General features: G+C 39.1%; 1 protein-coding gene across 17 annotated transcripts in view; it reads right to left on the bottom strand.

Moving 5' to 3' along the window:
• Positions 1-24,861, bottom strand: part of SYNE1 (spectrin repeat containing nuclear envelope protein 1) — a 476,190-nt gene that overhangs the window by 363,004 nt on the left and 88,325 nt on the right. For all 17 annotated transcript variants that reach the window (XR_008422842.1, XM_053904367.1, XM_053904354.1 and 14 more), the window contains one exon: positions 8,722-8,817. Coding sequence is in view for 16 of the 17 variants with exons in the window: in XM_053904367.1 (XP_053760342.1) it covers positions 8,722-8,817 (96 nt within the window). In the remaining variant the exon portion in view is untranslated. The remainder of the gene's footprint in view (positions 1-8,721; positions 8,818-24,861) is intronic.

The following is a 24,861-nucleotide window of genomic DNA, read 5'->3' as shown; positions in this document are numbered from 1 at the left end:
AAAAAAGGTAATTATAAAATCTATGTAAATGGATTAAAAGTATACTTGAAGAATATTCAAGAACAACATTATTCAATTTCTATAGGGTTAATAGATACACAAAGGAGCATTACCCCACCGTGTTTGGAGTGCTTGGAAGTGTAGTTCATACACTTCCCTTTCACATCTCTGTATGCCAAGAGCAGAAATTCACAAGACTCCCATGTTGCCTATTGAGACTATCACTCCTATAAATTAGGAAACATTTATATGAAAAGTGCTCTTGGTGCCTGTGTGGGAGCAGGAGATATACGGGAAATCTGTACTTTCCTCCAATTTTGTTGTAAACTCAAAACTCCTTAAAAAAAGAACTCTTAAAAAAAAAAGTGCTCTTGGTCACACACCATTTCCTTTTGCAGTCATACTAACATGAGAGATTATTGAGAGTATTAGTAACATTTCTTGGTTTGAATGACCAAAATACATGGCACGCATGGGCCAAGGTTAAAAAGGATTGCAACAATGAAAATGGTATTCACATGCTAGCATGTCCGGTACAAGGATACTCTAACTTATCTGTGTTTACACTACCGAAATGCATTATGTGCTTTCTATGTGCCGCAATGTTAATTTTAAAACTCAAAGTAATGTCAACTAAGTAGATATAATTAGACTTTTACATTTGCAGGAAATAAATGGATAACTGTGGTGAAGTAATTTTTCCATGGTTGCATAGCTGGTAACCTGGTCCCTTCTCTATGACACCAAAACTCTACATAATTTCTCATTAAAACTCAAAACTGCCTATCTTTTTTTTTTTTGTCTTTTTTTTTCAATATATGAAATTTATTGTCAAATTGGTTTCCATACAACACCCAGTGCTCATCCGAAAAGGTGCCCTCCTCAATACCCACCACCCACCCTCCCCTCCCTCCCACCCCCCATCAACCCTCAGTTTGTTCTCAGTTTTTAACAGTCTCTTAGGCTTTGGCTCTCTCCCACTCTAACCTCTTTTTTTTTTTTTTCCTTCCCCTCCCCCATGGGTTTCTGTTAAGTTTCTCAGGATCCACATAAGAGTGAAAACATATGGTATCTGTCTTTCTCTGTATGGCTTATTTCACTTAGCATCACACTCTCCAGTTCCATCCACGTGGCTACAAAGGGCCATATTTCGTTCTTTCTCATTGCCATGTAGTACTCCATTGTGTATATAAACCACAATTTCTTTATCCATTCATCAGTTGATGGACATTTAGGCTCTTTCCATAATTTGGCTATTGTTGAGAGTGCTGCTAGAAACATTGGGGTACAAGTGCCCCTATGCATCAGTACTCCTGTATCCCTTGGGTAAATTCCTAGCAGTTCTATTGCTGGGTCATAGGGTAGGTCTATTTTTAATTTTCTGAGGAACCTCCATACTGTTTTCCAGAGTGGCTGCACCAATTTGCATTCCTACCAACAGTGCAAGAGGGTTCCCGTTTCTCCACATCCTCTCCAGCATCTATAGTCTCCTGATTTGTTCATTTTGGCCACTCTGACTGGCGTGAGGTGATATCTGAGTGTGGTTTTTGATTTGTATTTCCCTGATAAGGAGCGACGTTGAGCATCTTTTCATGTGCCTGTTGGCCATCCGGATGTCTTCTTTAGAGAAGTGTCTATTCATGTTTTCTGCCCATTTCTTCACTGGGTTATTTGTTTTTCGGGTGTGGAGTTTGGTGAGCTCTTTATAGATTTTGGATACTAGCCCTTTGTCCAATATGTCATTTGCAAATATCTTTTCCCATTCCGTTGGTTGCCTTTTAGTTTTGTTGATTGTTTCCTTTGCTGTGCAGAAGCTTTTTATCTTCATAAGGTCCCAGTAATTCATTTTTGCTTTTAATTCCCTTGCCTTTGGGGATGTGTCGAGTAAGAGATTGCTACGGCTGAGGTCAGAGAGGTCTTTTCCTGCTTTCTCCTCTAGGGTTTTGATGGTTTCCTGTCTCACATTCAGGTCCTTTATCCATTTTGAGTTTATTTTTGTGAATGGTGTGAGAAAGTGGTCTAGTTTCAACCTTCTGCATGTTGCTGTCCAGTTCTCCCAGCACCATTTGTTAAAGAGACTGTCTTTTTTCCATTGGATGTTCTTTTCTGCTTTGTGAAAGATTAGTTGACCATACGTTTGTGGGTCTAGTTCTGGGGTTTCTATTCTATTCCATTGGTCTATGTGTCTGTTTTTGTGCCAATACCATGCTGTCTTGATGATGACAGCTTTGTAGTAGAGGCTAAAGTCTGGGGTTGTGATGCTTCCTGCTTTGGTCTTCTTCTTCAAAATTACTTTGGCTATTTGGGGCCTTTTGTGGTTCCATATGAATTTTAGGATTGCTAAACTGCCTATCTTTTAAATTCCAATTAATAGTGTATCAGGTAATGGTTTTTAAAAAAATTTTTTTTTAAATTTTTATTTATTTTTGACAGAGAGAGAGAGACAGAGCATGAGTGGGGAAGAGGCAGAGAGAGAGAGAGAGAGAGAGACAGAATCTAAAGCAGGCTCCAGGCTCTGAGCTATCAGCACAGAGCCCGACACGGGGCTCAAACTCACAGACCACGAGGTCATGACCTGAGCCGAAGTCGGATGCTCAACCGACTGAGCCACCCAGGCGCCCCGGTAATGGTTTTTATGATATGATTTTAAACAAATATTTAAATAGAAAATGTAATTTTTTTTTTTTTACTTTTTATTTATCCTTTATTTGGGAACCCTTGTCGTGCATAACGGTCCATGCATGGCCCACTTGGTCATTTAATGAGTTATCTTCTATAATGCAAAAAGCACCTATTAGCCTACCAGCTAAGACAAAGCCAGGGCCTGGAAATGAAGTATGAAAGCCATTCCCCTAATACGACCACCATCCATTCTATCCTCCTGCCTTCCTATACCCAAGACAACTATCATAAAATCCAGTTCAGGGGTGCCTGGGTGGCTTAGTCGGTTAAGCCTCCGACTTCGGCTCAGGTCATGATCTCACGGTTCGTTGAGTTCGAGCCCCGCGTCGGGCTCTGTGCTGACATCTCAGAGCCTGGAGCCTGCTTCTGATTCTGTGTCTCCCTCTCTCTCTGACCCTCCCCCGTTCATGCTCTGTCTCTCTCTGTCTCAAAAATAAATAAACATTAAAAAAAATTTAAAAAAAAAATCCAGTTCAATGTTTTCCTTCTTATATAGATTCATTTCCTTTACATGCATTCATGAAAAAATTATCTATTTTAGTTTTTAACTTTATATAAAGGGATCATATTAATCTTTTGAGGCTCACTTTCCCACGTAATATTATATTGCTAAGACTCATCCATGTTGCTGCTGTCACTGTATTTCATTCACTTTGACAGCTCTTGGCCATCTTTTCTGCACTCCTTTTGATGTGAATCTTGGTTATTTCCAGATTATTTCTATTGTGACCTGTGCTGATAGATCATTTTTGTACACCCTATCTTTGGTACAAGTATAAAGAGTTTTTCTTGGTTGTAAACCTAAGAGTGAAATTGCTGGGTCAGAGGGCATGCGACTTTGAACTTCTGAAGTAAGGCCAAACTTTTCCAAAGCGTTTGTGCTTCTTTCCATTCTTGTCAACAATAAGAATAATACTATGGATGCATATCTTGTCTAACGCTTCATGCTGACAGATATTGAAAAAAAAATTCTTTCAGTTAAATGTACGTAACATGGTCTTTCACTGTGGTCTTCATTTGCATCTCCTGATCAACAATGATAGAACTTCTCTTCCTCTGTTCTTTGACAATGTTTCTTTTGTAAAATGCCCTTTCACATCTCTCACTCAGGTTTCCCTGTAGTTTGTACTGTTTCTATTTTGAAGATGTACTTTATATATTCTTGTCATAATCTTTCGTAATCTTTTTACTACATGTATTGTGAATATATTCTACCCATTTTTAACTTCTTTTGTCACTTTCTTTAAAGGTTTTTATTTTAAAACATTTTTAATTTTAATATCATCCAATGCAGCAATGCCTTGGTCTGTTTCTGGACTCTATTGCATTTGTCAGTATGTCCATCCTTGTATCAATACCACACTATCTGAAGTTATATAACTTTACTGTAAGACTTGATATCTGGTGGAGCAAACACCATGTGTCTACTTTTCTTGTTGGATGTCCCCTAGCAAAATGAGCAAGATATAAATATCTATTGTATTGTCCCTCTCCAGTTGGCATCTATTTTTACACAATTTAATCTGCCCTAATATCATGATCATAGTAGGCCTCGAACTCATAAAAGGCACTGGCCATGTCTCATTCATCTTTGTTTTCCTTAGAGGGTAGAAGGTAGTGTCTTATCCATAACAGAACTCCAGAAATGTTAGCTGGATGGATATTCAGTGGATAATGCCAAGCCCAGTTGCAGACTTGAGTTCTATTCTAAATATATGATCTATGGCTAATAAAGTCACCTGGTGAACATTCAGGGCTCTTTGATGCTCCAGATTTCCTAAGAGTGCCCACTGTACACTTTTTTTTTTTTACAGATCTATTTTCTTTTTAAATACTTTACTTAAGCATAATAACATATGACATTATATTAGCTTCACGTATACAGATTAATGATTCAGTATTTGTATACTTTGCAAATTACCAGCACAATAAGTCTAATTACCATACATTGAATTTTTTTATGATGACAACTTCCAAGATCTACTCTCTTAGCAACTTTTAAATATATAATAAAATATTAGCAACTATAGTCACCATGCTGTACAGTACACCTCCATGACTTATTTATTCTATAAATAGAAGTTTGTACCTCTTGATCCCCTTCACCCATTTGGCCAACTCCAACTCCCCTCCCATCTGGCAACTGCCAATCTGTTCTTCGTATCTCTGAGTTTTATTTTGTTATTTGTTTTACTTTTAGAATCTACAAATAAATAAAACCATAGAATATTTGTCTTCTTCTGTCTTATCTCATTTAGTATAATATCCTTAACGTCTATCCATGTCATTGCAAATGACAAGAGTTCATTTTTCATGGCTGCATAGCATTCCATATGTGTGTGTGTGTGTGTGTGTGTGTGTGTGTGTGTGTGTGTGTGTGTATATATATATATATATATATATATATCACATCTTCTTTATCCATTCATCCATTGATAGACACTCAAGTAATTTCCATATATTGGCTATTGTAAATCATGCTGCAATGAGCATGGGGTTGCGTGTGTTTTGACTTAGTGTTTTGTTTTCTATTATTGTGCACTTTTAAGTGAATTATTAGGCTTCTCCTGAATGCAAAGTATTAAGGAATTTAAAAAAACAGAGTTAACAAAATGGATAAGAAATAAGTTTCTTGGCAGTCCTTAAACTCTTTATGTTGCTTCTATTATTTCCAATTTTTCAATTGCAATTCCTCACATTCTTAAAAATAATCCTAAGTGTGAAATTAAATTTAGTGTCCCTATATTTATGTGTGATTACAGATACATAGTCACGGATACATTTAAAGAGAAAATGTTCAGGGGTGCCTGGGTGGCTCAGTCGGTTGAGCGTCCGACTTCAGCTCAGGTCACGATCTCACGGTTCGTGAGTTGGAGCCCCGCGTGAGGCTCTGGGCTGATGGCTCAGAGCCTGGAGCCTGCTTCCGATTCTGTGTCCCCCTCTCTCTCTGCCCCACCCCCGTTCATGCTCTGTCTCTCTCTGTCTCAAAAATAAACATTAAAAAAAAAAAATTAAAAAAAATAAATAAAGAGAAAATGTTCCACAAATAATCAAAGAATGTAGAGAAATCTAGGAACAGTAATTTAAAAGTTAAAGATACTCTAAGTCCTTAAATAAAATCATAGTTTTCTCAAGGGAGTCATAATAGGTTATTCAAGGAGACTAGATACTGAGATTCTACCCTCACCCTGAGATGCAGACAAGGCAGGGATACTAAGCCATTTGGCCAAATTTCCCTGATGATCATGGTCAGAGTCAGAGTCCCAGGCTATGTGAACTCTGACATAAAGCACACTGTTGTTAACAGAGTTCTACCTATGAGATATTTTAGGATTTCTGAATAGTGTTAGAACTCTTGATGGAAATGCTCTTACCCACTTTCTCCCTTTGAAAGCTCTACAAGAATTCCTGGGATACTCATTCCTTTTTAATTCATGCTTTTCATTTTAACATGGTCCTGAATTATAATGTATACATATACAAAATTTAAATAACCATTTCCAAGGATTATTTATAATCTAAGAGCAATTTCATTTTACATAATTCAGAATCTTGGAGGGCTCAATACAAGTAAATAATAAAGGTTAAACTGGAAACTACCTTGTATGTCTCAGTTCTTCTCTGCTAAGTGAGAAAGCTGAGATTCTTTTTGAAATCTCTTCTAGCTTCAAGGTCTTATAATTTATGTCTGAATGAGTAGGGTACTTAAACAGAAATAGGACTCTTATGTCAAAATATATACTTTTTCTAGAGTCATTTAGCTTGGCAATTAAATGCCCATCAAGCTTTCTGTACCCTGTTGGTCAAGTATACTGGCAAAATTATATTGACACAGAATGATATACCTCCTGAATACCCAACTGAATTGGAATGAAGATTCCTTTAACCTTTTAGTAAACAGCTTAATTCAGGAGGAAATAAAAAGATGCCCAATTATATCTGGCAATCAAGGGAGTATATATCTCAAGTCAATGATTTGACTTGACATCTGAATGCTAACCTAGTTTATTTAGCTCATGCATATTTCAAATTGGCTTTTCATATATGTTTTGTTTGATTTCCCCCAAAGTAGAACCTGAGACAGGACTTGGATGCATGTAGTTTACTGTGGAGGTGATCCCAGGTAGCAAGAGTGAGGGGGGTGCATGGAGTGTGAGACAGGGAAGAAGAAAAATGCTATTGAGGGTTTCCACTGTGAGCAACTGGGCCTCAATCCTACTGGGGACTCAAGCACTCCATGAGACATGTGTAAATATGTCACAGAATTGTCTGCCTTCCCAATGCCAGACTGCAGCATTTATTCATGGACTCCCATCTCCATTGGTTGAAGGACCTTCGGGACCATTAACTCTTCTACACTTCAAGGCTGCTTTAAGCAACTTGTGCTTTTGACCAAAGCTATGAGGGTGGAGACCTGGAGGCAAGCTACCAGTGTTTGAGGCAAGATGCTACTAGAGGGTGTAGGCAATGTCCCCCACTGTGTGAAGTCATTTGAAGCCGGAGGTGAGCTGAGATAGCACAAGGGCACCAGAAGCATCCGCTACCATATGAATCAAGTTAGAGAGATGATTTACACAAAATTATTATCAGTTTGTAGTTTTTCAACAAACAACCCTATTTTGAGCATTCCACACAAAATTAACTGGAAATTTATGTTTAGGCAAATACACATTTAAAAACTCACTTATCCAAGTTTCATGGCTGTGTAGCTGTTGTCAAGAAGCAATAGACAAAGAACAAATAAGTGCTCCCAATTTAGGCCACTGTGTTCTAGCACGTCATACGATATTTTGAAGGTAATTTCCTGAGTGTCTTTTCGTAATTATGATAAACATCATTTATAAGTAGTTTATCTTTGCACACACTACTTACCTCTCTACTACTCTCATATAACAAAACGTAAGCCAGGAAAAAAAAATGCAGATCTTTCTCGACTAACAATGGGGTTATATCCCGATAAACTCATTATAAGTTGGAAAAACTGCAAATCAAAATTGCATTTAATACACCTACACTACTGAACATCACAGCTTGGCCTAGCTCACCTTAAACGTGCTCAGATCACTGACATTAGCCTGCAGTTGGGCAAAATTCTCTAACTCAAAGCCAATCTTATAATGGAGTGTTTAATATTTCATGTAATTTATTCAGTACTGTACTGAAAGTGAAAAATAGAATGGCTATGTGGGTATAGAACGGTTGTTAAGTGTACCAGTTCTTTACCCTCATGACCGCATGGCTCACTGGGAGTGGCGCCTCCTTGCCCCTGCCCGGCATCACAAGAGGATCATCCTGTGCATTGTTAGCGCGGGAAAAGATCCAAATTCAAAATTCCAAGTACGGTTTTTAGTGAATGCCTATTACTTTCACAACATTGTAAAGTCAAAAAGTCGTTAAGTCAAACCACTGTAAGTTGGGGACTGTCTATACTTTATTATTCAGTAACAGAGAAAAGTATATTCTGTAGCTCACTATCAATGTGTTTTTCACTTTGCTGGTTCCACTGCCCAAGAAAAAAGCAAATGATTCTGAAGGTGCCGTTCCTGTGACAAATGACTGATGATGGAGGCTGTCCACAAGTGTATGGAAAATGTCATGCTGATCTCAAACTTAATTTTCCACAAACAAGTATATAAGTAATACACAGTTATGGACCAACATTCCTTTCCAAACGGAAAGCAAACTCTGGAAGTGAGGTCAATGTTAATGTGCAAGTAATTTTCCTGGATAGATATTGCATGAGATGCAGGAGTTAAGCATGATAGATTACTGATGAAGTTCTTTACTCTTCCTTCTAAGGTTGCTACTGCTACATATAGAGTTTTAAATCCACTAAGTGTGTGTGGGAACTAGAAAGGAAAGGTGTTCCCTGCTCCCGGAAGTGACTGATCTATTCGGGGGTTGTGGAACACTAACACACTAGTATTCCCAGTGTGTTACCCACTTTTATAGGACATCGCCTTTTACACTCCCAACCCCACAACCTCCGAATCCCAAAAGGGAACAGTTGGACAATCTGGTCACAGGAAAAATCCTTACCAGTTTCTGCCCGGACAGGACCTCCAGAAGAGCAAGCAGCTTAACGCCATCTTTCATGTCTTCAAAAAGATCATCTACCACCAGTGGGGGTTTCCGCTAGAAGATAAAAAAATGAATAAATGGAAAAAGTGCATCTTCTCTCTCTGACATACCTTTGCTACTCATTATGGTGAAATCTGGAGGAACAGTTTCTAAATACCCTAAATTCTTTGTTTTGGATATGAGTGGCAATGGCCAATTATGAGGAGAAAAACAACCTTTTGGAAATAAACATACTCAAAAACCTCAGGAGACTTTTTTGAATGTTTATTTACTTTGAGAGGAATAAAAGACGGGGGAGGGGGGTAGGGCAGAGACAGAGAGAGAGAGAGAGAGAGAGAGAGAGAGAGAGAGAATCCCAAGCAGGCTCCGCATTTGCAGCAGAGCCCCATTTGGAGCTCGATCTCACCAACCAATCTCACCAGCCATGAGATCATGACCTGAGCTGAAGAATCCCACTCTTAACGGATGGGGCCACCCATCTGCCCTGAAAACCTGAGGAGACTTCATGCTTGGACTTTCATATACCTACCAGCTTCTTTCTAGAAAGGAATTTTTAAGACTCCAATGGTAGGGAATAAGGAAAGGAAAAGAAGTCACTATCAACATGAAAGATAAGCGAGACATTAACACAGGGCCTAAGCAGGGAAGAGGAGATGGCCAGAGACACTGGACCAACCTCCACACTTCACTGTGGGTGAGCACGGAACCCGGGCTTTCCCAAGCCCAACACTTCCGAGGCCCATTCTAGCCACACTAATAGCCTTAGGTCAGTGGCCAGCTGCTGGAGCACCGTGAGCACAAGCAAGGTTGCAGATTTAGTCTCCAGTGGGTTAGCTGGCCATGTTCTGTGTCTCCACCTGACAAATGTAGCACAGCTTCTCTCACGATGCGTCACTGAACCCAGAGGATCATGGGCACAGATCATAGGCTGATCAGTGCAGATCCACCACTGCTGGAAAAGTAAGTCAAAGCCCATTTTCAATTCATGGAGGGTCTTTTATTTTTTATAAAGGTCGTTGAAATACCCAATGTACTGGGGTTCATCAAACTTTAAAAAAAATTTTTTTAATGTTTATTTATTTTTGAAAGAGAGAGAGAGACAGAGCATGAGTGGGGGAGGGGCAGAGAGAGAGGGAGACACAGAATCCGAAGCAGGCTCCAGGCTCCGAGCTGTCAGCACAGAGCCCGACGCGGGGCTCAAACCCACAAGCCGTGAGATCATGACCTGAGCCGAAAGCTTAACCGACTGAGCCACCCAGGGGCCCCAGTCAAACTTTTAATTAAGGTCTATCTTGGCTCAGACAAAAGCAGAGAAGCGCTGATGCTAGTGGAGGTCAGGTGTCCCCAGAATTCTACAGAATAAGAATTTTCCATTTATCACCTGGGTTCAAGCTCTACAGCTTTCTGCTTCTCACTGAACCATGTGAAAAGCCTAATGCCATATTCCTGACTTTCAATTGTCTTTCTTTCTAAAAAAGAAAAAGTTCTATTTACAGATATTTAATCACCAAACATTTTATTGAAATGAGACTTTTTTTCTTTACCCACTGATATGGAGCATTCCTATTTCTCCTATGACTGCATGAATTACAGTCTCTGAATGGCACAATTCTAATTTTAAATGCATTTTCTCTCTTTATAAAATGAACAGCTGAAAACATTTTGTTCTTATGCTGTGAAATACACATTCAAAAATAACAGGTTTTCATTTTCAGGCTTTCTCCTTTAAATTCCAGTATTCACACTGCTTATAATTTATATAGGAAAAATGTAATAATGATTTTATATTATAAGCATATAAATAAAATTATTCAGAATAAAGTGAGCTACACTGAAAACTAATCAGTATGATAAGAATCAAAATTATTGTATTAGCTATATATATATATGTATATCATTAAATAAGGCCTATTTATCATTCATAATGTCCATTTGTATCCTTTTTAAAATTTTTTAAATGCTTATTTATTTTTAATAGAGAGAGAGAGCTTGAACGAGCGAGGGGCAGAGAGAGGGAGACACAGAATCTGAAGCAGGCTCCAGGCTCTGAGCTGTCAGCATAGAGCCTGACGCAGGGCTTGAACCCAGGAACCGCAAGATCATGACCTGAGCCAAAGTTGGATGCTTAACTGACTGAGCCACCCAGGCACCTGCATTTGTATCCTAATCATGTAAATACAGTGTAACAATGAGGGAAAGTTAATAAATATGTGATATATTCAGTGAACAAATGCAAATGAAGTTTTTCTTAGATTGTTATCCTGAAAATATATAAAGGAAATGAAACAAAGCAGGGAATTTTCTTGAAATTATAAAAATTCCAAGAGATTTGACACATACAAAAAAATTGCATCCATCCATCCATTCTACCTTTACACACAAACTCGTCTCTGCCACTTTGAAGGACATTTTTTCTTGACCCCACTTCTGCCTCTCACGTTTCTCTTCTTGCATCTCCACTGGTGTCCCTCATGCTTCCTCTCCCATCTGGTTGCTCGTACACATGCTCCTGGATGTAATCTTCAGGTAAGCAGTGACCACTGAACAACTCAGCCCATCGGCCTCTCTGCGTCAACTGCTGGTACCAAACTCTCCTTGATCTTTCTTCCCCAAACCTCCTTGATCAGCCTGCCTGGTGCACAAGCCTCTTTTCCTTCTCTCCCGCCTTTCTTTCTGACTGTGGCCACTCGCCAAGCTCAATCCTGTCTCCTCTGTTCTTTACAAAATTTTGTCCAGGTAGATAGGACTCTTGAAGCCTTCCTTCCAGGTAAATGTTCTCTTCTGAACATTGTTGAGTACATGACAGGCACTCAATGTTCGTATTGTTGGCTGAATGACTGCCTGAATGAATGAATAAATGTACTTTTCTAAAAAAATATCTTTGTGGGTCCTATGCCCATATTAATGGCTCTTAAAATGTGGTACATATATAATGGGTAAAGAAAATATTCTTCGCTTTCTAGGCAATCAGACTGCAACACAACAGAGACACAGAAGTATCTTGTGTCTCCATGTTTTGTTCACTGTAGGCACGTGTTAAATATTTGTTGAAGGAATGAATGAAGTTTCCAGTCTGTGCATGATAAAGAATGGTAGATGGTTTTTATTTCAAGAGTAGATACTCAGAATATTGTCAATTTCCTCTTTCTCCATTTAGCAAATTCCTGCTCATTTTTCATACTTACTTATACTTAATCTTTTTCAGTCTTCCGACGGGAATTAAGTACTTCTTTGGCCCCAAGTACATTGTTTAGGTTAGGATGATCGTGTTGCATTACAGTTAGTTATTTACAAATCTGTGTCCCCAGGAACTCAGACAGTGGGTCTTCTTGAAGATAAGGAAGAAGTTGGATGTATCTTTGTATACCTAATACCAGGCAAAGTGCTTAGCACTAGTCAGCAGTAAACATGTAAATCGTGAGTGAGTAACACTCAACAGGGATATGTGATGCTTGTTTGCAAATATCTTTGGGATTCTTAGAGAGACCCATAAATAAGATCGTAGTGCAGAATTTCTCTTTTTATAGGAAATATGAGTTGTTCTGGAAATTTTTCCTCCATTGTCTTCCTACACAAAATAAAGAGATGTAGTCTGGTGGCTATTAACAGTCTAAATAGAAATTGGGAGAAAATATTTCTCCTTAAAATAAAAATGTTTAAAAAATGTTTATATCAGGGGCGCCTGGATGGCTCAGTTGGTTAAGCGTCCGACTTTGGCTCAGGTCATGATCTCATTCTGTGGGTTTGAGCTCCACTCAGACTCTGTGCTGACAGCTCAGAGCCTGGCCCTGCTTCACATTCTATGTCTCCCTCCCTCTCTGTCTTCCATTCCCCTGCTCATGCTCTGTCTCTCTCAACGTGTCTCTCAAAAATAAACGTTAATAATTTTTTTTTAATTTTTTTACATTTGTTTATTTTTGAGAGACAGAGTGAGACAGAGCGTGAGCAGGGGAGGGGCAGAGAGAGAAGGAGACACAGAATCCGAAGCAGCCTCCAGGCTCTGAGCAAGCAGGCAGGACAGAGCCTGATGTGGGACTCGAACCCACAAACCATGAGATCATGACCTGAGCCGAAGTTGGACGCTCAGCCGACTGAGCCACCCAGGTGCCCCAATGTTAAGAATGTTTTAATTAAAAAAATAAAAAGATGTTTTATATCAATTTAATTTGTAATGCACAGGTATCATATTTTCAACACACTGATTATAGGGCCAAGCATTATGTAATCAATTTTTTACTTAATGCCTCAACTAGTAAAAGAGGGAGAAAAATAAACTTCTGGCCAGCCTTACTGCAAAGAGCTGGCAAAATAATACTAGAGAATGATCTTTATACTTCTACAAGTTCTATCCAATTGCATATAACGTAAATATTGTGCACAATCAACAAAAACACTTATCAAAAATTACACCAGAATAAAAATGTTCTAGCAATTATTGGACAAGTTTTCGTATCCTATTTTGCACAAAGAATTATTTACATATAGCAACTGACCAACTAATGGAGTCATTTACCATTGTCACTAAATCACAGTTATTTTCTGTGACAGTGTTTTAATAATAATACAAAAAAACCTTTCAGCTAAAATGTTTCTCCTGTCACATGTATAAATAGTTATAGCACCAGTCTGATTACTCTGGCAGCATTCAGGTCACGGTACTGGCCGCCAAAAGAAAGAGTTGGAAATGAAGGTAACTTACTGGAGCCTGACTTAATGAAAAATCGATATGATGTAGTTTTGTTCTGATTGCCCACTTATTTTCAGTTTTAAGCACCAGGCAGAAATCTATCAAGCACTTTTCAAGACCACAATTATCATTTTTAAATTATGGTTAAGGTAAAACCATAATAAGCTTTTATTGGGGGGCAGAATTTTTTAAAATTGTATTCTCCTTGGCCTTGTCCGTCACATTTAGATATTCTATAGTGGAACCAAAATATATTCATCCTGAATCTGAGGTTGTTCAAGGAAGGGAACTTCCCAACTGTGTCGAGGGGAGAGAAAGATAAAGATGGGAGAGAACAAAAACGAGAAAGAGGTACTTCACTTCTGTGGTTTCTCCCTTCTATCAGCTCTCTTCAAACTAGGTTTAAACCTTAACTTCCAGCTCTAAGAGGACTGTCTGGTCTAAAAGTCCCTAGAAACGCTGGGAAGATACACATGCCTCTGTGCCTGGCTAATACCCTTGGTAGTTAACTCATTACTGAAAGAGACTTCACAGAACTTTTTCTCTATTTCTTCTACTCTTCCTTTATTTTGCTATGCAGCTCCTTTAAAGACATGTAATGAGATTCAAATTCATCCTTGATCTTTATGGAATGTAAAAGTACAGGTTTCCTTGACATAATTTTTACTGACCAGTTCTCTATCTGGGGAAAATATCCTATTCTCTAACATTGTGTGTGTGTGTGTGTGTGTGTGTGTGTGTGTGTGTGTGTGAATATCTTGTGTCACTTTACTAGTCTATAAGCATCAACACATTTTTAAGCCCTATCTACCATCTATTTTCATATTTTTATTCATGAAAGGATGACCATGCTTGCTATACCACATGTGTATTTTATGACCCTAGAAACAATGATATTACTTGGAGGAAAAGGAATAAGAGAATAATTTTAATGAAAAAAAGGTATCATATAACTATTTGGCATGAAATAAAAATTTAAGAAATCTTTTAAATCACATTTAAAAATTATATATGAAATGAAAAATGTTGATGCACAAAGTATGACAAAGTAGTCACACTGTAGATTACATACATGAATATTTACTAGATATTACGATTCTGTGGCTTAGAGATTATACATTCTAATTCAGTAGGTGTTTAAATATGAATGAAGGGGGGAAAGAAGGTAGGAAAGAAGGAATAATATACTGTTGAACATCTCCATATGTCAAGCACTATGCTGAGGGCTTATACATGTTATCTCATGAAATATTCATCACCACCACCTATGGGAAATCACCTCCTCTTTCAAAGAAGGAATCTGAATCTGAGAGGTTCAACCATGGGCCTAGATCACACCCCTAGTACATGATTATATTTCAGCCACCTGTTAGATAGGAAGTTCACCATAAAAATGCAGGTATTCACTTAACTATTTCCTGAATGAAACATAAACCTATAAATGTGATTTTTATTTAATATCAGTATGAAAAATATTAACTAATTAGCAAAGTGCCTGCCACTCTACTAGAAGCAAAATATTAACAGAAAACCACTTTTATTTACTTTTAAAAAAACTTTTTTTTAACGTTTATTTATTTTTGAGACAGAGAGAGACAGAGTATGAACAGGGGAGGGGCAGAGAGAGAGGGAGACACAGAATCTGAAATGGGCTCCAGGCTCTGAGCTGTCAGCACAGAGCCCAACGCGGGGCTCGAACTCACGGACCGTGAGATCATGACCTGAGCCGAAGTCGGCAGAAAACCACTTTTAAATGTGAATGGATATAAGAAAGACTAAAAAGTAATAACAGAAGCATTATGTATATAAACACATATTGGCATAGACAATAAGTTGGCCTAATTCATACCGTATCCCTTAATGGTCATGTTTGTGCTAATGCTCTGTCTTTTGTTACATGACTGACCTGAGCTGCACCCATCACCTTCTCTGCTTGGATCCAGAAGATGGCTGGAGTTAAGTTGTCACCGGGCAATGACCTAAATACAACTGTTATCGCGTCCTGCTGCTGAGGCCCAAGAAACACTTGCCTCTGTCTTTCTAAAGATTGGGTCAGTCAGTGTGTTAAGTTCCTCAAGACCATCCTCAGCTCTGTGACTCACTAGAAGGGCCCACAGGACTCAAAAGAGCTATTATATTCATGGTTACAATTTATTACAGTGAATGGACACAATTTATTACAGTGAATGGACACAATAATATCAGCAAATGGACAAGGCTCATGAAGCAGAGTCCAGGAGAAAAGATACAGGACTTTCCAGAGATGAGTGACCTGTTCTCTCACAGTGTAAGTACATAGGAACAGGCCTCATTTTTCCCAGGATGCTATGGGATGTTGCCTAATTTTTCCCAGGATGCTACGGGATGATATGTGTGAAGTGTTGCCAAACAAAAAAGCATGCTCAAGCCCCAGTGCTCAGGTTTTTATTTGACGCCTGTCCCTTAGGCATACAGTGCTTTCATAAATGACCTCAGCTACTCAGATTCCATCCAGCCCTTCTCCTATCCCTGTTTCCCCAGCAAAACCAGGTACATGTTCACCATAAAACACATTGTTAAGATAAATTGATCTCATCAAAGTGTACTCTGGGCATACAAAACACTCCCTTCCGGCAGAATATTCCAAATGCTCAGAGCTTATGTCCCAAGAGCCGGTCAAGGGCCATTCCCAAAGACAGGTCTTTATTTGGAATATACAGAATTTGAACAACCCATGCCTCCTGAGCTAACCTTTCCTGCCTGGTCAGAATGTACCCTTTCAATCGATTTCACTTCTTGGTTAAATAATTTTAAATCAAGTTCATTTACTTGCAACAAAATAAAGCACACTGACAGGAGGGTCTATTTTGCTATTACTTTGTAAACACTTTCTGACTGTAACAATTTACAGTTCAGTGTCCTTCCACTGTACTCCATGATAAGATCCACATAAGTGACCGAAAATATATCTATGCTTTATTGTTGAGAGTGTGCATTTTCAGGGGAACCTAATTGTATTTGATGTAAAAAATGTTTTGTAACCTTTTGACCAATTGATATCGGTAAATGAAGAAGGCAGACACAGCTGAATGTTGTTGATAAACCATTAAACACAAAGACAGATGATAGATAGATGATAGATAGATAGATAGATAGATAGATAGATAGATGATAGATAGAGCCACTTTACATGGACAACTGTATGCCTATATCCAAAAATAACAAAAATGGTAGCACACTAAAAATATTTTTACCACTTTTAAGTTTGCAATCATATGCACAATCATATGTACAATCATATGCACGTCAAATAAGGTGAAAGCAGCATTGGGTGTTAGGTTGCATTGAGAAATGGAGAAGAGTACAAATCTACCTCAAAACATTACGAGCATATCATCATTTCATCAACAGATATCTACAAATCTGCTAGAATCTTAGAGTGCCTTAGCCTCAAATATCACACAGTGATCAACGAGATTTACGGCATGAAGGATTTAGCTTTGAGCAAATAAAAGGGTAAAATCTCCTGTTTCATGCCAGCACCAACCCGTGTCCTAATTTACCATCATGACTTTTAATCTCACAACAACTGGGCATTCTTTGAACGCTTTTCCTCTTGGGGAAAGAGCTCTCAAAACATTTTATGACACACACAAAAGCTCTAGCATTTTATTTTAAAGTACTAATACACATCCTAAGGTTTAAAATTTGAGGGGCACCTGGGTGGCTCAGTTGGTTAAGCGTCCAACTTTGGCTCAGGTCATGATCTCCCGGTTCATGAGTTCGAGACCTGAGTCGGGTTCTGTGCTGACAGCTTACAGCCTGGAGCCTTTTTCAGATTCTATGCCTCCCTCTCTCTCTCTCTGCCCCTCCTCCACTCATACGGTCTCTCTCTCCCTCTCACAAATAAATAAACATTTAAAAAAATTAAAATTTGTGATTGCTGGATACCCACCGATACCAATAACTAAAAAAGACCTAAAGTAAAAGCCCATGGCACAGATTACTCTCAACTCCAATGGAGATACACACACACTGCTGAGCGCTATGTCAGGCTTGCTGAAAAGAACACATAATCACGGCCTAAAATACTCTGAAAATGGCCTTCTGCACAGGCTGCAGAGAGGTCTCAAGACAAAGAGAGGTTGGCAAGGTGTGCTCTGTGCACCCTTGACATCTCTGTATAGAGAATGACCTGTCACTTCTAGAGCCAGACAAACCACTACCTCTGGTTTACATACGTTTCAGGAAGGAACGATGTCACAGGCTGCAAGACAGTATATGGGGAAAAATCCCATCCCAGGACCAGTCTATAGTGTTCACATTCTCTGATGGTCATCTGATGGGTGGGAGCAGCAAGTTAAACAACAGGAACAGAGAGGAGAGTGGGAAGGGAAGAGGGGTTGACCGGCAGATGTGGAGTGAGTTACCTCCCTAAAGATTGGCTAAGAGCCCAACCACACTAAAATGTCTAAAACTGCCACCGTATCTTTGGACCAGAGCAGTCAAACCGTGATTATAACTGCTGGCAGTAGCCACGTCAAATTAATTCAATGTCTACAAGTTTTGCCATCTTATTCGGAAAATCGAATTAGATGTTTCCAACATCTCCAGAAACAAGGTGAAGTAACTTAAAACTTGTGTGTGTAATCTGTTCCTCTTTCATCGCCTTCATAAAAACACTATTGTGATTATTTTCCACCTCTGCTTGTCAAAGGTGAGAAGACAGCTCCCATTCTGTTTTGTTTCCTCTGACAGATAGTTCTAATCATTTCCACTTCCTTAATTACTTAATTTATTTCCAAATACGTATCCCAAAGGCAATGACTACTTCTCAGCCCAACTTTAAATCTGCTTGGAAAACTCTGCCCTTAACAATTTACATGTGTAATCAAATTCTTTCCACTACACAGCATAAAAGAATCATGCTCCCCAAGTTATATGTTTTATTCGGTGCAGAGTTGGGGTCATCGTTTACTCTTCTCCTTTGCTCAGACACCATCTCTGCTCCATCAACAAATCTTGGTGGCTTTCTTTTCAAAGCTCATCCAGAATCCAACCACTTCTCACCACCTTCGCTGCTGATTACTTTGGTCCAAGCCACCAGTCTCTTGCCTGGATAACTTCGACAGCCTCCTAACGTACGTCCTTCCTTGCACCCTTGCCCCTCTTCACTCTATTCTCAACATAACAGCCTCTTTGTCTTCTTGACTATCCATCTCCCGCATCAGGATATAAGCACCATGATGCGAGGATTTTTTTCTTCAGTTTTGTTCACTGCTACATTCTTGGTACCTAGAACACTGCCGAGTAGGTAAACACCATGTTAAAATATTTAATGAATAAATGTATGAATAAATAGAGTGTAGTCCTAAGAGAAGGAGCTTTGACAAATACTATCAAAATGTTTATTCACTTGCATAAAAGTTGCTAGATCTATATCTATGTTATTACCAATGAATTAACAAAGGATGTTCTTTTTTTTTAATGTTTATTCATTTTTGAAAGAGAGAGACAGAGCACAAGCAAGGGCGGGGCAGAGAGAAAGGGGGACACAGAATCCGAAGCAGGCTCCAGGCTCTGAGCTGTCAGCACAGAGCCCGATGCGGGGCTCGAACTCACCAACTGTGAGATCATGACCTGAGCCGAAGTCACATGCTCAACCCACTGAGCCACCCAGGAGTTCTAAAAGGGCTACTCATTTTGAAATGACAATTTTCCTTTGTAATCTTTTAGTTACATATTTGGAAATAACAAATGCTTAGGATTATCAAATTAAAGTAGTTTTAGAAAACAACTAAAGAATTATTTTAGGGGAGCCTGAGTGGCTCAGTTGGTTAAGTGTCTGACTTCAGGTTAAGTCATGATCTCACAGTTTGTGAGTTCGAGCCCCACATTGGGCTCTGTGCTGACAGCTCAGAGCCTGGAGCCTGGAGCCTGCTTCGGATTCTGTGTCTCCCTCTCTCTCTGCCCTCGCCCGCTCATGCTCTCTCTCTCTCTCTCTCTCTCTCTCTCTCTGTCAAAAGTAAACAAACATTTAAAAAATTTAAAGAATTATTTTAGAGGGGGAATTATTGCATTTTCCTTTTCCTCTTTGCTTCTTTTTGTCCTAATCTTAGTTCAATTAATGGTCCCACTAAAGGATGTATAAGGAAACAGACGGAGATAAAATGCAATTATGAAAGTGTTTCTATATTATCTTTTAACACCGTTGATGGAAAGACGGTTGAAGAAGTTAGCAGCCACAGAAGAGATACTTTAGGACTCTGAAGATGTCAAAGTCATCATTAGCATAGACTATTAAAAGAAAACATGGAAAGTCAAAAGCGTTCCTTTTCAAGGAGTTTATGAATCTAACGTGATATTTTAAGACAAAATGTGCTCTTACTGGAATGTATTATGGGTTGAATTGCACCCCTTCTCGCCAAGATACGTGGAAGTTATAAGCCTCAGTACTTCCGAATGTGATCTTCTTTGGAAACAGGGTCTTTGGAGAGGTAATCAGCTTAGAATAAAGTCATCAGGATGGGACCTTATCCAATAAGACCAGTATCCTTATATAAAGGGGAAATCTGGACACAGACCCAGACAGACTCAGAGGCAGGGTCTGGACGGATGCAACTGCAAGCCAAGGACCCTCAGATACTTCAGACACCACCAGAAGCTAGGAAGCAAGGATGGATTCTCTCCAGGGTGTCAGAGGGAGCATGGCTGTCTAACCTTGAGAACACTGAGACAGGAAATTCCCCATCTGAAGCCACCCAGTATGGGGCGTTTTGTTATGTAAATTTAGCAAATGAATACAGAACCCAAATAATGTTTTATGATACTCTTTTTTAAGTTCTTCTAAAAAGTGGGGAAATGCTCATACCATGCCTGAGGTCATCCAAAAGGCGGTAGTTAAAATGTTTAGTGTCTATTCTTGGGGTGCCTGGGTCGGTTAAATATCCAACTCTTGATGTTGGCTCAGGTCATGATCTCATGGTTCTTGGGATCAAGTCCCATGTCAGGGTCTGCACTGACAGCTTTCAGAGTCTGCTTGGGATTGATTCGCGCTCTCTCTCTGTCTGCTCTTTCCCTGCTCTCTTTCTCTCTCTCTCTCAAAATAAATAAATAAACTTAAAAAAATAAACAAAATAAAATGCTTAGTGCTTATTCTTAATAACCCCATAGGTCTGGCAGACGGAGAAAGGGCTGTTCCTTGCATATTGGAACATGCACTAAACAGGAACACTAAACCATGAGACTAAACTATTTGAGACCTATTTGTTTTTCCCAAAGGATTTAGTACCAAACCATATATTCATTTACAACAAACACCATGAAGACTGAAATACAAATAGAGCATTCTATTCTATTTGATGAAATGAGAAAAAACGTGAAACTACAAAATTTTGAAACCAGTGGTAATGTCAAGATTACTTACACTATCTTTTTCTAATTAAAAACCTAACTTCCTGGGACACTTGGGTGGCTGAATTGGTTAAGCGTCTGACTCTTGATTTCAGGTCAGGTCATGATCTCATAGTTTGTGGGTTTGAGGCCCAGTATCTGTGCTGACAGCACAGGGTCTGCCTAGGATTCTCTCTCTCCCTCTCTGCCCCTCCCCCCACTCTCTGTCAAAAAATAAGCTTAAAAATGAAAACAAATAATCTAATTTCCTGTAAAAGTTTTCTGAAAAACACATCTTTAAGTTGTTTCCTTTGGGGGCCAAGGTGGCACTATATAATGACCACAGCCTATAGATCTTGCATAAAGTTCAGGAATTTGCTATGATAAGTAAATTTTTTAATTATTTTTAATGTTTTATTTATTTTTGATAGACACACAGAGAGAGAGAGCAGGAGAGGGGCAGAGAGAGAGGAGACAGAGGATCCAAAGCAAGCTCTGTGCTGACAGTAGTGAGCCCAATGTAGCTCAAACTCACGAACCATGACATCATGACCTGAGCCAAAGTCAGACGTTCAACTGACTGAGCCACCCAGGTGTCCCAAGATAAATTTTAAAATGTGAAAGAACTAACATCTTTTTAATGGTCACTTTTTAAAACATTTATCCCAACATAAATTCTTTGCTCGAAAATGGAGACTACCCTGTTAGATCTAAAAAACATGGCCGCCATTAGGTAGGAATTTCCTCAAATTCAAGTCTACCTCAACTCTGTCTTCCTCTCTGTGTTGATACCAAATTTAGGCACATCCACACTCACCCTTCCTATTTCCATCCTGGTTTCAGAGAAGGAGAGATGACTCTCCTCTGGTACAAACCTACAGGTTCTACCTGTGCTCTTGATTTTCTCTCCCACCTTGCCTCCTTGAGATCCTGTATCTCTGAAATGACTTTCTTTCCCTTCTTTTGCAGCCTCTTCCTCCCTGTTAGTTCTTGATCATACCCTTAGTAGACACACCTTAAAATTACCCCTTATTAAGACAGCTCTTACCAAACCCCATGTTCTGTTTTAGCTGATGCTCTAGCACACGAATAAGTAATGTACATTCAGTGTCCTAACATCCTTCCCTCTCATTTACTCATCAATTTGTCAGTCTGATTTCTGTTACAGCATGGCTACTCCCCATGGTGGCCAATGACTTCCTAACTGCCAAATCCAATGGGTTTATCTCTACTGAGTAATTTCTCTGTCTAAAACTGGACTACTAGCTTTCCCCCAAGCCCGTTGTATTCTCTATGTATGTGAATGATCTTAATCATTTGCTCGTATCAGAAATCTACATGTCATTCTTGACTCTTTCTTCTCCAAGATTCTGATTAATTACTGAGTCTACTCCTACATACCTTTCAATGTGTCTACGTTTCTCCTACTCCACCTCTAATGTCACTTGCTCCTGCTCTAATTTATGACAGAGAGAGAAAGAGCGAGAGAGAGAGAGAGAGACCGAGGTGTTTAGAGACAAAGCGATCATTTAATTTTCCTGGCTAAGATTCTTTAATGTCTCCCACTGCCCATAACACAGTCCAAGTTCTCTTAATGACTGGCCTTTGACCAATTCTTAGTTTTCTCTGTTGCCAACCCACTCCTGGAGCCATATTTTCAGGCACTCTAAACTTCTTCCATTTCCTTTACTGGACCGTGCTCTTTCTCACCTCTCAACTTTTAAAAACATTGGTTCCTTCACGTATCCAATCCCAAGGCATTTCTCAGGCCCTAGTTTAAATGTTCCTGTCTCTGAAAGCCTACTTTGATGCCTTCCTTCAGGTTTCCTGTGTCGCTGCTTACGCTTGCCAGGTGCTCCCTGATACCCTGGCACCTCCCCTCACATAGCATTTAGCAAGACACGCTTTGCTGTAATTGTTTGTTTCTTCTGTGACACTATCAGTTTCAGGAAGGCATGTACAACTGGGCTGTTCACCACTCTACCCACAACCCCTGGTGTATGACAGGTGCTTAAAAAGTATCTTCTGCATAAAGAGCTAAATAAACAATTGAAGCATGAGAGTATATAACACAACGGTTAATGTCCAAACTTCAGAGGTGTGTGGTTAAAATCTGGTTTTCATCTACTTATGTGACCTTGAATTTATTAACTAACTCTTAACTTCGGCATCATAATCTGTATGATGTAGCAAACAATACTCATATTTGATTCTTGTAGTGAAGACTAAATAAAAGACAAATTCGCTAAGGCATAGTGACGGGCACATGGTAAAAGTTCAACAAATGGTAGCCCGCAACTTAAAAATATTTTTAGCAATGAGTGATGAGAAGCTAGAACTAAATCAGGACTTAACTTTAAAAAAAAACATTGCTCAAACTCAGGGCGCCCAGGTGGCTCAGTCGGTGAAGCACCCGACTTTGGCTCAGGTGACAATCTCGCAGATCGTGAGTTCAAGCCCCACGTTGGGCTCTGTGCTGACAGCTCAGAGCCTGGAGCCTGTTTTGGATTTTGTGTCTCCCTCTCTCTCTGCCCCTCCGCCACTCTCTCTCTTTCTCAAAAAATGAGTAAACACTAAAAAAAAAAAAACATTACTCAAAATCAATATGGAGTAATTGCTAATTTAAAAAGTAAAAAACAAATACTTTCTTTGAAAGGAGAAAGAAAGAGTCTGGTATCTTTCTGAAAAGGAAGAAAATGATAAAGTCCATGTCTGATGAAACCCCATTCTCAAAAGGAATTATCAGGAATATAAAATAAATGCAACCCACTAATTTTTGTTAATGTTACATTACATTATATTGACAATTTCTGATTTGCAATGTTTTGCATAATTGTAGAAGCATAAAGACTTCCATTTGAAAACAAAGCAAACATAAAAAACATGAACTGATAATTATATCCACAAGTTTGAATAATCTACATCTGTGTACTAACAATGGCATAAAACACATATACACAGAAGATTCTTGAGGTTTTTTTCCCTGATTCAGTTAGGTTTTTGTTTTAAGAAAAGTATTTATTTGGGGCACCTGGGTGGCTCAGTCGGTTAAGCGTCTGACTTCAGCCCAGGTCATGATCTCACAGTTCGTGAGTTCAAGCTCCACGTCAGGCTCTGTGCTGACAGCTTGGAGCCTGGAGCCTGCTTCGGATTCTGTGTCTCCCTCCCTCTCTCTGCACCTCCCCAGCTCATGCTTGCACTCTGTCTCTGTCAAAAATAAATAAACTTAAAAAAAAATTAAAACAAAAAAGAAAAGTATTTATTTGAAAACAGATTGCTCTCTTACTTATAAGCACCCTCTCTCTTCACACTGCTGTCATAATATTTATAAAGAATTGTTACAATAGAATGGAATGCCATCAGTAAAAGAGTTTATCATTTTATTTAATTAGAAGGAAATAGTTTGTTAATTTGCAACTGGGCAAAGCATCCAAGAACAAAATTAAAATTCTCCCATTAAAAACCTTCCCCAAATGCATCTCCATGAAAAATCTTTTGGACATGTCCTAATGCACCAAAGATTGAATGACCTTAGGAGAAAAGAATCGATTTTTCTACTTCTCAATTCAACATTCTAGCTCTTAAAACCTGACACAACTGATTATTAAAGCTATTTCTGGAAATGGTCAATTTCCAAAAAATTGGAAATGATTTACAGTTCCTGTTTTACAAATGGATGAAATGGTTTACAGTTCCTATTTGTTTGTTTCTATTTTTTATTTTTGAAAATGAGAGAGAAAGCACAAGGAGGGGAGGGGGCAGAAGATGGGGGGGGGAGAGAGAGAGAGAGAGAGAGAGAGAGAGAGAGAGAGAGAGAGAGAATCTTAAGCAAGCTCCACATTCAGCACAGAGCCCAAAGTGGGGCTCAATTCCAGGTCCTTAGGATCGTTACCAGAGCAGAAATCAAGAGTCCGATGCTAAACTGACTGAGCCACCCAGGTGCCCCTACCATTCCAGTTCAAATCCACAAACATTCCCATGACTACTATGCAAATGCTCTCAGACAACTGACATCCTGCAAGATATTTACAACTTGCATT

This window comes from Panthera pardus, unplaced genomic scaffold (assembly GCF_024362965.1).
Source record: "Panthera pardus isolate Hobbes unplaced genomic scaffold, ASM2436296v1 HiC_scaffold_17, whole genome shotgun sequence".
Taxonomy (NCBI): domain Eukaryota; kingdom Metazoa; phylum Chordata; class Mammalia; order Carnivora; family Felidae; genus Panthera; species Panthera pardus.
This window is presented reverse-complemented; position numbering and strand designations above follow the sequence as displayed.